At 30.3% G+C, this 15,062-nt stretch overlaps 2 protein-coding genes across 2 annotated transcripts; one reads left to right on the forward strand and one right to left on the reverse strand.

Annotated features, from left to right (window-relative positions):
- Nucleotides 1,476-2,266, forward strand: LOC104769313 (auxin-induced protein 6B-like). The gene has a single exon (XM_010493487.1). The coding sequence runs from the start codon at nt 1,555-1,557 to the stop codon at nt 2,002-2,004; it is 450 nt and encodes a 149-aa protein (XP_010491789.1). The 5' UTR covers nt 1,476-1,554; the 3' UTR covers nt 2,005-2,266.
- On the reverse strand, nt 4,851-6,267 carry LOC104769314. Its single transcript, XM_010493488.1, has one exon. It carries the CDS (start codon nt 6,195-6,197, stop codon nt 5,019-5,021), a length of 1,179 nt encoding a protein of 392 aa, XP_010491790.1. The 5' UTR covers nt 6,198-6,267; the 3' UTR covers nt 4,851-5,018.

Consider the following 15,062-nt stretch of genomic DNA (forward strand, 5'->3'; position numbering starts at 1 on the left):
ACAAAAATTAATGCTTTGGTACGCCGCATTACATTATTGTTTGTTTCTTATAAAATACTTATAACTTGTCTTTAGAAAATGAATTAAATTGATTTGCCTCTGGTAACATAATCTTTACAACAGAAATTTATGTTTTGACTATACAACTCGAATATACAATTTAAATTGCATTTGTTTTAGTATATTTCCTCCCTTTTCCAGCTATGCATGTGATGGGTTTCATTTCTTTCTGTCGCTTAACTAATTTTAAACCCCATACTTCCGTGCGCTGAATTTTTTTTTTAAAAAGACATTAATTAAAATTTGTATATAAGTTTCTCTTGAACATTGTTTATTGTTTTAGTTTGAAGATTTGAAAGCTTTGACCCTAGAGCGGCGGTTGTAGCCACGCCTTTGCTGGTACGAGCACGAACTAATGCGTCTCTTAGAAAAATTATATTTCAAATGGGATTGTTTATAAAAACAATGATTTGCTATCATCTCTTGCTCGGTAATATGGCTGCCTTTTACATGCAGTTGCCAGTTATCGAATCATTTGCTATCATCTCTTGTTTATAATAGATTTGCTATCATCTCTTGACGTCGCCTCCATAAACCAAACATTTTGCTGGTCATCTATTATATCATCTATGTTACTTGTTTACCTCAATGTGAAAAGACTTTGATTATACATCAAACAAACAAGATGATGAACATAAAAACATTCATACCAAAAAAGAAGAAGATGATGAATACAAATATAGAAATGACTCGTCTGTCAAAAAAAAAAAAAAAAGATTGAAATGACTCTTTGTGTCTCTAAATCACAAGGTGGTGTTTTAAAGTCGTTCCAAAGGACTGGTCTTCTTTTTCCAACACTCCTCCTTTGTTTACATCAGCCACCACTACATGCTCTTATTTCCCTACCATATATCACTACAAATCACCTCAATTTTGTAATAAACGTGTCTTTTTCTAACTACAAGTATTGATTTATTTTAACTAGGACTACTAATCATGACAAATTCATTCAATTAATACCAAGCAATTTTTCTTGTCTCTAATGACTGCCAGTTTAGCATGTTTTTCCATAATAGTCTCTCATTAGCATATTTAATTTTAAAAAAATCTATAGCTTGGATTTTATACGAACCAATCAACCACTAAAATTCACATGTCGAATCCATCATAAATCAGACATATCCAATGTATCAAGAAGAAAAAAACACACAAGATCTTTAATGTTCCTCCTCAAGAATCGTATCTCATATAATCTCTGCTAACAAAAAATAGTTTAACTAATCTCCCGAATAATTAATCTAATCCACAATCACAACACTAATCCTGTTTTCATCCAACGCAAGAAGCCAAAAAAGTAAGAACCAACGTGGCAATATCGTAATTAACTCGAAACCACAAGGGCAATATGTTACTCCCTCTACTATATAAACCTCGTCCCTCCCAAAAAGCTCTCAAATCTCTCCTCTGCTTTCACATTCTCTCTGTTTTCTTCTCACACTCTCTCCTCAAGAAAGATTACACCACAAAGCTAAAAAGCTTGAGTAATCGGAGAAAATGGCTGGAGCAATCGGGAAATGCTGCAAGATCCGTCACATAGTGAAGCTGAGGCAGATGCTCCGGCAATGGCGAAGCAAGGCGAGAATGTCGTCATCTGTCAGACGATGTGTACCGTCGGATGTGCCGTCAGGACACGTGGCGGTCTACGTAGGGAGCAGCTGCAGGAGATTTGTGGTGCGCGCGACGTATCTAAACCACCCGATTCTCGTGAATCTCTTGGTTAAGGCTGAAGAGGAGTTCGGTTTTGCTAATCAGGGTCCGTTGGTTATCCCATGTGAAGAATCGGTTTTCGAGGAATCGATCCGGTTTATAACCCGGTCAAGTCGGTTTACTTGTACCGAAGATTTGAAAAAGAGCCGTCACGGTGGTGTTAGGAGCAAGCTGGATTTGTTGATGGAGTCTCGGCCGTTGCTTCATGGCGTCTCCGAGAAGGCTTTCATCTGGTGACTCGGAAGTGAGTGGATTTGACCCGGTTTGAACCGGGTTCTGGTTAAGTGATTTGGGTACGCGGTAACGGATAGACAGGAGATGGCCGTGAAAGGTGGGGTGAATAATTTCACCTGAGTCGTCCCGGTTCGAATCCGAGTTATTTATTGAATTATTAAATTATTATTGTTACCTCTCATTATTTACTTATTTTTAAAAATCGACCATGACGATATGTATTAGTGTTGTCGTTGTGTCATTACGAAAACAAATTTAATTTATTTGTGGTCTTTACATTTATTTTCATCATTTTTACACACAAATTTCATTTGGTTAATTCATCTATATTTTTACAGTTGTAACTTTTATCATGCTACAAATATAATTTCATTCTTTAAAATCTGGTAGGTTTTTTTTTAACGCTTTAAACAAATTAAAACCAAATTAAAATATAAAAAGATAAGTAATCAATTGGGTAAACATAAAATTAAAATTTCACTCTCTCCTTTTTGGTTCATTTTGCATTTTTTTTTTAATTGAATAAAAATGTAATAATATACATTAATCTATACTTTAAATCCACACTTTACTACTATTATTTTCTATTCAATTTTATTCAAATACACTATAAATTATAATTGTAATTCCTCTAATCTCTTGAAATCCTATAAATAATCATTCTCACATCATCATCCACCATAACTCAAATTCTAAATTATATTTGTTTTTTTTATGTTCTTGCATGGGTTCTACACTCATGGTAAGAGTATAATTATGCATTTTGTAAAATATATCTTCTATTTTGTTCAATTTTATTTCTTTGTTTTTATCTATTTTTCCTACATTCTTTGTCTTTTTATTATTTTTAATTTTCAATTACATATTGGTGGCTGTATAAATAATTATCAATGCAGATTTAACAATACTAATTTCAATCAAACTCTAATGAGGAAATTAAACTTAAGAAATCATTTTCATTTATGTATATTTGTTTTATTTTTTTAAAGTATGCAATGTTTTAACAAAATCAACTATTATAATAGAATTATTTAATCAAAATTTTTAACTCTCTCTTATCTCCAAAAGATTTGTAATACATTTTTTGTACACTCATCATTATATTTAGTTCTTGTGATCCAAAATATAATTATATAAAGAGCATTATAATATTTATTAAATTCAAAATTTTATTATTTAATGATTTTCTATATAAAAAACAATTTGATATTCCATTTCCAAAATGTACTACAAAGAGGATATCATTAAAATTTAACCTATCAATATAGCTTAAATTAAGGTGAATATAAAAGAGATTAAAAAATAAATTAATCTTTGAAAATCTTTATTGCATTTCATATAATTTTATAGGAAGTTTATATTTAATTAATACTTAAAGAATAATTTTGGAATTCATTTATTAAATGTTTTAGGTAAATTTTGAATATCATAGTAAATTTTTCTTTTTATCATTAACTATATATTTTTAAAATAAGTGGTATATTTTGATATTGTATGATTTGAATAAACAAAGTCTACTATTGACATTTAAAAATTTTGTTTGTTATATATGTATTTTTAGGAAGAATTTCAAAAATACATATTTTTCAATACCATTTTTCAGCAACACCATTTTAAAAAACTTTATTAAATAAATCTTAGCTGAAAATTCTTATAATTTTATGATTATTAAAACTAAAATGAAATTAACATAACTAATAACTAGTACAACAATCTGTGCATATGTGTGAGATTCTATAAAATAAAAACTTACACCAGACACAATTGTTCATATAAAATTTAGATTCTTTTTTTGTTTGCAAGATTGTCGTGAGAGATTTAACCTAAAAGACGATCTAGCATAAACTGTCAATTCGATTTTTGAGACTTAAATATATAATCCCGAGTCATTTAAGTATTAGCCGTAGCTCTAATTGTAAATTTAATGTCGTAAAATTTCTATTGCAATTTGCAAAATACTTGTTAGAACTGGATTTGATGATTTAAATTTTAAAGCCCAAATCGGATAAGAAAATAGACTGGCCGACAGCCCGATACGGACCAGTCTGGCCCATGAGAACAGGCAAAAAAACTAATGTCAACCACTCCGAGAAAAAGCAATCATGATAAATAAAAAGGTCCTCGAGAAAATCCTAGAGTATGCGGTATAAGAAAAAGCGCATAAAAATCTATAAACATGTTCTTATACTAGTTAACATTCTTTGCAACTTGTAGTTACAAACGAATGATGATGAAATAAAGTGGTTATAGTAACGTAAAATTCGTAATACGATGTGTGGAAAAAGCAGAAGAATAGGGAGGGACACAAATGGGACCCCTAGTTCACATGTTACAATGGTGCTTTGTCGGAAAAACATGAAATATTTCCCAAAAAGTGCTCTCTCTCTCTCTTTTCCCTTTCTTCTTCTGCATCTCTCACCTCACGCCACACGCCAAATTATAAAAACGCATCTTCCCCCTTAACTACAATTTTATTCCAATCACACCTGTTCTTTTATTAATTGACACTCTCACACCCTACAGAGAACAGTCAGAAATCTCCATTTCCTTGGCTGGTTCCCTAACGTTTACGAAAATGTATAAGTGGAACCATTGTAAAGTATTGAAAATGGACCACCACAAAAAAATAAAGATAGAGACATGTTCTCCCAAATCCGGAGCTTAATTGGACTATTATCCAAAGCCACCGAGTTAGTCAACATATGACAACCAATCTTCTCAACTAATACAACAAGACACCACCATACGTTACCAAGCTTTTTTCACCATATTATATAGTACACTCCAACTTCTTGAAACTAAAACAATAGAATCCAATGTTGAAATTAGTAGTCATCATAATTCATAACTTAAAAAAAGGTATACGAAAAATTGAATTTAATATAAAAAAATTTACTCCAATATTTTTTAATATTCTCGTCCGTGATTTCAGATTGGAAAATAATGTAAAAAAAATAAAAACACAATTATTTGACCGAAACAGTAACTTTCTTTTTTCCCCCTCAAAAAAATTAACCTCACTTAATCCAAGCGTAAACCAGTAACGAGAATCCAAGACCATTGCCGGAACCAGTACCAGACGAACCTCCACCACCGTACTCAGCCTCATCAGCACTACTAGCCCACTCCATCACCGACGAGCTACAAGCAGACGAAGCCGAAGACATTGAAATCGAAGACGACGACGAACTCCTCTTACTCTTCACAAACCTCTTCCTCATCTTCCTCCACTCCACAATCCCTTTAATCCCCAAACTACTCCCACACTGCTTCGGCTTTTTCCACAAAACGACACCGTTTCGATTTCTCTCATTCTCCTCTTCTTCTTCTTCTTTCCTCTTCGTTTCGCAAACCTCATCCGCTTCTGGATCACTCTCGAATCTAAACATAAACACCGCATGTCCTCCTCCACCACCGTCGCCGGAATTTTTACTCTGAAACAACCAATTGTAAACATCCCAAGAGATCTGAACGTTAACACCATCGATTTCAACTTTCTCATTCCCTCTAAACTTCCATCTAAGCCTCTTGATCTGAAGAACCAGTTTCGAATCGACGCTAAAACAGAGCTTAGCGTCTTCATCAACACGGCAATCAATAGAAATCTCTCTGTTCTTCCCACCAAACCTCGCCTTCGTCGTGAAAACCCTAGCTCCGAACACATGCTCTTTCCTCAACAGAAGAGCTTGAGGATTCGTCGGAGGCTTCGCCGATTTAGCACGAGCGTAAGCTTCTTTGACTGAGTCTCCGACTAATAGCCCCATCTCTCCGTCGACGACTACGGCGATGTAGAATCCGTATCTAGGTTCGGATCCGGAGTCGAATTTGGCTTTGGTCAAGTCCCAGAAGACTTGGATTTTGGGAGAAACGAATCTGGATCCGCGTTTTTTCCAGAAAGCTAATGTGTTTAAGTTGAGGTGGAAAGAGACGGCGGAGGAGAGGGAGAGATCGGCGGAGGAGAAAGAGAGCGGTGAAGAGTGGTTGTAGTAGTCTTGTGAGTGGAGGAAGAGATTCACAGAGTGGCCTCCTAAGAAAGTTCGAGACCATGTTAGATAGAACACGCCGTGGTCTGTTTGGTATAAGCAAGTTGTGAGATTCGGATCTCCGGATGATAAAGGAGACGGTGATTGTGACGACGGTGGTGGCGGCGGTTGACTGTGATGATCGGTGGTAGGGCGGAGCCAAGACGGAGACATTTTTTTTTTTTTTTGTGTTTTCTGATTTTGGGGGAAGAATTTAAGAGAGAGAGAGAGAAAGAGAGAGAGATTTACGGGAGTTGTGTTTTTGGTTTTAATTTTTTAAAAGGGGAATTATATATAATAAGATTGTTAAAAAATGTTCATAAAATGGAAAGTTTTATAATAATAATGTTTGGCTCGAATCATACGTAAAACAATGTGGATGAGGATTGATAGAGACATAAGCTTTAGAAGAATTATACGAAAACTTGTATACTTGGGCATGAAGAACTGACTTTGTCAACTTAACTTTTTTATATATATGGAGACATGATTTTTTAGAAATACTATTTACGTTTTTAAAAAACAAAAATCAAGAACAATTTAGCCAAGATTAGGAGGTAACATACTAGTAAAAAGGCGTGTGTTGTGTGTAAAGTATACTACTCCGTATTAAACATCATTAACTGCTCGATTCTGAGGAAACACGTTATGATAACAGCCTTGCACACAGCACACTTGAAGGTTCATTGGAGAACATAATCAATTGATAGATGTTGTTGGGTCAATTATCCCTTATATATTAAAAGAGAAACATTTGGGTGAAAAAACTGATGTATCAGCATTATAGAGTTCAGTGTACCATTTAGCAAAATTCCCTCAATTTTTCTAATTAATTACATTTTTGTACTATTGTATTTATTGGCAATTTTTTTTAAGAAAGTCCATAAACGAAAATCCTTCCCATGAATACATTTGATCTTATAAATACATTCTTTCAGCGTGATAGCCAGAGCCAAAAAAAAAATATTAAACAAAAAAAAGACAATATATATTATCTAATTGACTCATAGGCTGTTTGATATTTTCTGCCCAAAAAAAAAAAGACTGTTTGATATTTAAGGAAAATTTCGCCTAAAATATATTTTATTAATATTAATTAAGTATAACTTTAAATATATTTTATATTAGAAAAAATAATTTATTAAAATGCATCGGATCTCACAAATACAACCGAGAGGATGCAAAGACATTTTGCGGCTCAAAATATTTAAAGCCGTTGCGGGATGGCTTAGCGGACGGGTTTGACAATTTTATTTAAATTATCCGGTTCATGTAATTTTAGTTTATTACAATTTTTATCTGATTTGATAGTTCAAGATTTTGATGAAAAATCTAACGATCACTAATTCGGTTCAAATTCTATCCAGATCTGCCACCATGTCAATCTAAAATTTATGGTGAAACGATTACTATTTTAATATTTCATTAACTTGATGAATTCAAAACAATATAAGCTTAAATGTTATATTAAATAAATATATTTACAAATGTAATAACTCAAACAAAAATTTCATTCTGTGCAACAGCACGGGTTGTTACCTAGTTTAACATTATATACAAACACTCATTTGTAGTTTTAACATACCTATTTATAGTCCACAACTAAGTTATATTGATACCCACCATTTTTATAATGTTGTTTTCAACGCTAAATGGAGTAATTTGCTAGTAATAGCATGCTTAAACCTTTGACAAGATTAGTGTGCCAATTAAAAATGTATCCCTTCTGCTGCCTGAAAAAAAAGGGACAAATATATAATCAGTTCGGTCGAATAAATATCATTTACATTGTGTAAACATCGTTTTCTATGGGTTTAATTTGTTTATGTTTTCACAGGTTTTATACTATTATTGATTTCTCGAGTTATTCGGATACGTTGGCAGACAGCTAAAAGGAGGTGGATAAAGTACTCATTGAGTCATTGAAAAAAAGGCATATCCATATTATTAGTTTGATATTTTGTTAGATCTGTATTTTCATTTAGTACTGTATTATAAAACAAGATGGGGTTTATATATAACTCTGTAAGACAGCTAAACTTCTTTTACATTGTTTATATAAGTATAATTAGATACGTGTATAATATATGACAACCCAACATAAGCCATGTATTATTTGTTGTTATATACCAAACATTTAACTTATTCGAACCTGTTTTAAATATGAGAAAATATTTTATAATAAACTCAACTACTTAACTAGAAATGTTTTGATATGACAATCAAAAGTTCAAGTTTTGTTGCTTTCCCATTTCTAGTATGTTAACACAGTTTAAATTCTTTTACCGTGAATATTTAGAGGTGAAGAAAACAAATTTATTAACTAAATTGTAATTTCTCCGTTAATAAGTTGGTATAAAGTATAAACTCATGTACAAGATTGAATTTTACCAGCCTGAATAATGGAGTACAATTAGCGTTACGTGATATCAATCCCAAGAGAGTCTTTGTTGTCTCATTCCATAATCTCTGGATCATACCCACATATTTTATTGTACAAGAGTTCTTGAGATCTTTGATACACACTAGTAATAATAAACAATTTCATGTAATAATTACGCTTAACTTATTGCTAGCTATTAGATGGTTTTGCTTCAAAATTACTCTGTCCCCTATCTTTTGACGATGGGATTATAAAGTATGAATCGCATTTTAGATGGATGCATTTTTCTTTTTTAAAAATACAGCAAATGGATATGCGTTTATTGTTTTTCTTTCCGTCAAATTTTGTTTATCGTTTCTTTTCATGTCACTATAATTAGATCTTAAAAATATTGTTTTTGGTTGAAAGAAAATAAGAAATATAGACGATGAAGACAAGAGTAATGGTTGACTGAAGTTTCTCGTGTGGAAGACTAAGACCAGGTCAGTTTGAAACGACAACACGCTTTTGATTTCAACTTAAACCCCCCCTCTCTCGAGTCTCCTAATTTCATTTTCTTATAGTGTGTCCCTTCTTAGATTCTCATTTCAACTTTTTCATATACCTTTTTCTTTATAAACACCTACTTCATTAATAATATCTTTGACTAAACGACATATTTTTCTTTTTAAAATATATACTTTTGGTGAAACTATGGCCATGGCTATGATTGGTAAGCTTCTACCAGAATGACAATAATTTGGCTGCTCAAAGAAAAATCCTAATAAAAAGGTGACAAAAGATAAGGTTAAAATAGGCTAATATCACTAATCAGAAACATTACCATTAACCAAACAATGCTCATTTTGTATAATAATAATAATGGCATTAGCATATGATCACAATTCGATATTTTATGGTTATCATCTAAGTTCATGTCATTTTTACGCCCATAATAAACTAGGCTACCAAAGTATTTAGTTTCTTGGATTCTTTTATTAACATCTGATTTCATATGTTGATTATATAGCTGTTAAACTTTAGCTAGAAAACAAAAAAAAATTGTATCTATTTATTAGTTAATCAGATCCAAGAACCTTGCTAGTGGACAAAAATCAAGGGTTAAATTGTGAAGATAACTATATAGACACTAACTATATGTCAATACAAATGATGTCGCGAACTGTCTTAAAAAAAAAAAAAAAAACAGTGTTGCGATCATACGCAGTTACGCACACCATTGTTCCATGTGGGATTTTTTCACTAACTTGTAAATCATTTTTTAACTTATTTCTATTTCAGAGTGGCCTCTATATAAATATAAATAATATTATGTAGGCATTATAGAATATATGGATGTCAATAATTAAATTTTTATCCGGCGGAATATTAGCTGCCACGAAGTAATTGAGATCTCGGACTATATATGTATGCTGCAGGTTCATGTCTCCAAAGTCATTATTTTATGAAATTTTATATACGTACCTAAAATGTGAACCACTTATTCTACCCAAAAAAACAATTGTGAACCACTGCATGGAGCAAAAAAAATATGAGAAAGAGAAAATGAATCAAAAATATGTCTATTTCGAAACAGATGATCAAATCGCATCCATATCCCATACAACTTTTTTTAATATTTATTTTGTTAAACATACAAATTTTGATGTACGTTTATCTCTCTACTGTTTATAATAATTTTACTATATTAATTGAGAACTACAAATATGAAACTAACCTTAAACTATGTAAAAAATTACATTTAATTGTCATTAGAAAAATTTAATTAAATAATTATAATTAATTAAAAAATAAAAACGCTAACAGATCAAATATAAAAAAATCTAGAAAAGTATAAGAAATCTATTTAAATCAAAACTAATTTGTAAATATAAAAAAATAAAAATTCAACTGCTAAAATTTTTTAAAATACGGATAAATTTTTTTCAAGTAGATAATTTTTTAAAAATTTTACATTATCATGCCAATGATTTTAAATAATTATTAGTTAAAAAAATATTTTTTCTCTGTAATAAATTATGGACGAAAATTACACAATATTTTTTTTTTAAATATAAACAAATCAGAATTTCAAAAACTAAGATTTTATATCCAAAAAATCAATATAATTATTTTTAATAACTAGATTTCGAAGGTTTTGTTAAAATTTCAAATTATGATTATCCTATCATCTTTATTTTATTTTATTTACAAATTGTTTGGAATTTTCATATAATACATATGATTAATAAAATACATATTTTCTGGAAAAAAAAAATGCATATTTTATTCTACATATGTTGTGATTTGAATTTTTTAAAACAAATATATATTACTCGATCTATGGAAATAAAATGTGTGTTTTAATTTTCATATTGGTAGGTTGGTAAAAATAAATTTTTATAGCTGATAAATTAATAAATATTATTTGTTCATAATAATAATAATAAAACTACTACTTTATATTTCACAAAATAATAATGCAAATACAACAAACAAACAACATAAAATTTTAATATGCTTCAAAAATAAAATACTATAATATTATAAAATAATTAGTATTCAGGAAAATATATATAGATTTACAGAACAATTAGAAAATATATTATCTCAATTATATTATTGTTATTGTTAAAAAATATAGCAATAACTTTTATTATTCAATTATATTTTTGTAAAAAATGTTTATTTAATTATTCAATTATTTAACTTTAATTATTCAATTATTACAATAACTTTCTTCTTGGCCACCGCTGTTATGGAATCTTCTCCGGCTTTCTTAAACCTAACTCCTCCTTTCTCCTTAAAGCTGAGTCATTTCTCCTTAACGCTATCTTTTTTCTCCTTGACCCATTTTGGAGGTGAGTCTTGCTTATCATACCCTAACCCTGAATTCTTGGAGTGTGCACTGTATTCGATGGCTTTTGTCGCGCCGTCTTCTCTAGCCCCGAGACCCTTTTGGGGATTGAAATTCCATTTTAACATTATTGGCATTACATTCCGAGAGAAATCAGTCCACTCTGCAAAAAGATCCGGTGATATAGTATTTGCATGTGTATCAGATGTCAACATCAAATTAAGTGACATTGTTGTGTTTTTCTGACTTTTAAATCAATGAAGCGAAAGTAGAATCTTGCATATATATTACTTCGTAGCTGGCGAACTATGGAGAATCAGAGGATTCCGAGCAATGGACAAAGGTGTTAAAATTGGTTCATTAGCATTTATTTGGGTTATAATTGGGAAAATGTCATGTTGCTTCAACAAAATACATATGAATTACATGATCAAATTAAAAGTCATACAGTCATACATATAAACACGCAAAAAAATCACATTTGATCATGTAATTACATGATCAAAAAGGAGTAGCATTATACGTTCAAGTTAAAGTTTAAGTGGCGTGACCATAACCGATACTGTATGTGTTCAAAAAGCATATATAATTATGATTTTACCTTTCTCTTCTTTATACGATGATATATGCTCCCCCCCACACGTCTCGCGTGTCACATCTCTATTCAGTTTTAAGTAATTATATCGCTCTCAAACGGTCAAACCACATCGCTACTACCCTCGAAAGTCAGTATTTTAATTGAAATAATAATAGACGTACGAACCTAAATGTGAACCACTACATCGAGAAAAAAAGAATATGAGAAAGAAAACACTTGTGGTATAACCACCACTTGACACACCACAATTTTCGAACTGGATACATGCAATGCAGCAAGTTTGTTAATTTATCCGTTCGCTTGATATTCTTCAAAGTTTGATCAGTTTGGGTGTATGTATATCTCAATAATTAAACTCACGTATATAGATATTTATACAGTCTGTGTGATATGATGTACACGTCATTGTTTCTTGGGTTGTTTATTTCGAAACAGATAATCAAATCAAACAATGCTCATGCTCTTTTTGTATAATAATAATAATGACATATGATCACAATTCGATATTATATGGTTATCATCATGTCATTTTTACGCCCATAATAAACTAGGCTACGAAAGTATATAGTTTCTTGGATTATTTTATTATCATCTGATTTCATATGTAGGACATATATATATATATATATAGCTGTTAAACTTTAGCTAGAAAACAAAAAAAAATTATGTATCAGTTAATCAGATCCAAGAACCTTGCTAGTGGAAAAAAAATCAAGGGTTAAATTGTGAAGATAACTATATATAGACACTAACTATATATGTCAACACAAATGATGTCGCGAACTGTCTTTTTTTTATATATAAAAAAACAGTGTTGCGATCATACGTACACCATTGTTCCATGTGGGATTTTTTCACTAACTTGTAAATCACTTCTTTTTTAACTTATTTCTATTTCAGAGTGGCCTCTATATAAATAATATTATGTACGCATTATAGAATATATGGATGTTAATAATTAATTTTTTTTCCGGCGGAATATCAGCTGCCACGAAGTAATTGAGATCTCGGACTATATATGTATGCTGCAGGTTCATGGCTCCAAAGTCATTATTTTATTGAAATTTTATATACGTACCGAAAATGTGAACCACTTATTCTACCCAAAAAATAAAAAAAAAACAATTGTGAACCACTGCATGAAATGGAGCAAAAAAAATAATATGAGATAGAGAAAATGAATCAAAAATATGTAACTAATAAGGATTATAAATAAATGATAAAAAGGTTCACCAGATTCTTCCTCTGCAACCACGACTTATGGTATAACACTTGACACCATGCACATTTTTTCGAACTGGATACATACAAGTAACAAGTTTGTTCTTTGACTCGTTCCTTTGATGTTCATCAAACTTTGATCATTTTGATGAATCGCAATAATTAAACTCACTTATATAATAATTATTTATACAGTCCTTTTCTGTTACATGTGAACAGTACACACCGTTTCTTGGGTTGTCTATTTCGAAACAGATTATAATCAAATCGCATCCATATCCCATACGACTGTTCTTAATATTTATTTGTATTCGTTGTGATAATTATTTGTTGAAACAGTTAAACATACAAATTTTGAGGTACGTTTATCTCTCTACTCTTCATAATTAGTTTGTATTTGTACTCTTGCCATATGTTGATGATATAGATAAACCAAGCTTTGTATCCGATTATGCACTATAATCAGTACGTTTTGAGTTAATAAGACAGTGAAATATATTTAACATGCAGGTGTCGTAAGTTGGAACAAACAAAAATTAATCTATATCTATATATACATTTTCCAAGTACATTTAGCAAATAAATCATGAAGTTGCCACTTATTTACAAGACTGCCATTGGTATTAATTATTAATTTGTTTTTTATTTAATTAATTAATATTAAGTTTCTATTTTTGAAAACAAGATTTGTCATCCTAAATAAATTTTCAAAACAATTGGAACCACTCCCTTTAACATTAAGTTTAACATTAAGTATTAAGTTTATAATTAATTTAATTAATATTAAATTTTCAATTTTACAAAACAATATTTTCTCCATACACAAATTTCCTAAACAATCGGTCTAACCAAGAAACGAATTGATTTTCGATCTTGGAGGAGGATCCGTGGCCGAGATTTTTGATCTCAACGCATTGATTTCCCCCTAAAATATATGTTCAAAATCAAATATAAAATATATCATTCAAAAAACTAACGGTATGATTTTAAAAGATAACAAACATATTAACCATTCAATTTAATATCTTATTCAAAGAATAATAATAAAATATAAAAGATATTGCTTGCTCACAGATTTATTTTTATTACGTATTTAAAAATAATTTTGTATTAAGTATTTAAAAATAATTTTTATTTTCACAGGTTTCATATGATGAGTTTTTGTAGATTAAATATCTTTGAATATGTTGCCTGACCCGTCNCCTGCAGTTCGTTGCAACCTGTTATAGCTTTGGTCTGTGGCCCTAAAAACAGTGGCAAGAGCACATTTTCACGCAACCTTGTTGAAGTTCTTCTCCAAAGGTTATTATTTGCTTATCTTCCAGTCCCCTCTCTCTGAGTATCAGTTCTATATTTGTGTCTTTTCTCAGTGAAAGATGTCTCATTTGACCTCCTCACAATATGCCATTTGAACTATAATTTGAAACCTGAATTTGAATGGATCCAAATTGGCTTGTGATGGCTGCTTTGTTTGGATACGTTTTGCTGAAAAAGTAACCTTTGTGGTTGNAAAATATTACACATACTATAACACATTCTTAATATTCAAAAAAAAAAAAAATTAAAAAAACACATAAAATATACACTAACATACTATATAGGCATATACCTCTATTTAATTCTAGAGAACAAAAAAAATCTAAAATTTTATATTTTATCTAATAAAAAATTTAATGTAATTATGTTATAAACTTTATAAAATGTAAGAAGAAGAAAACAAATTCTAAAAAAATTCTAAATTAATTAGACAAAAAAGTTAATTATTTAAAAAATTTAAAACTAAATAAATTAAAAATTATTATTTAAAATATAATAATTTATAATTTACTCCCGAATGTACCGCGGGTGAAATCCTAACAAAATTACATGATTGGAAATTCGACCATAACCAGAAAAGAAAAAGAAAAAAGAAATCGGATATTTATCAGGCCTTGGTCTAGATTTGACTATACCAGTTTTTATTTGGAACCAATTATATTAATTTCGGTTCGATTTCGAAAG

The sequence above is a fragment of the Camelina sativa genome, chromosome 20 (assembly GCF_000633955.1).
Source record: "Camelina sativa cultivar DH55 chromosome 20, Cs, whole genome shotgun sequence".
NCBI lineage: Eukaryota > Viridiplantae > Streptophyta > Magnoliopsida > Brassicales > Brassicaceae > Camelina > Camelina sativa.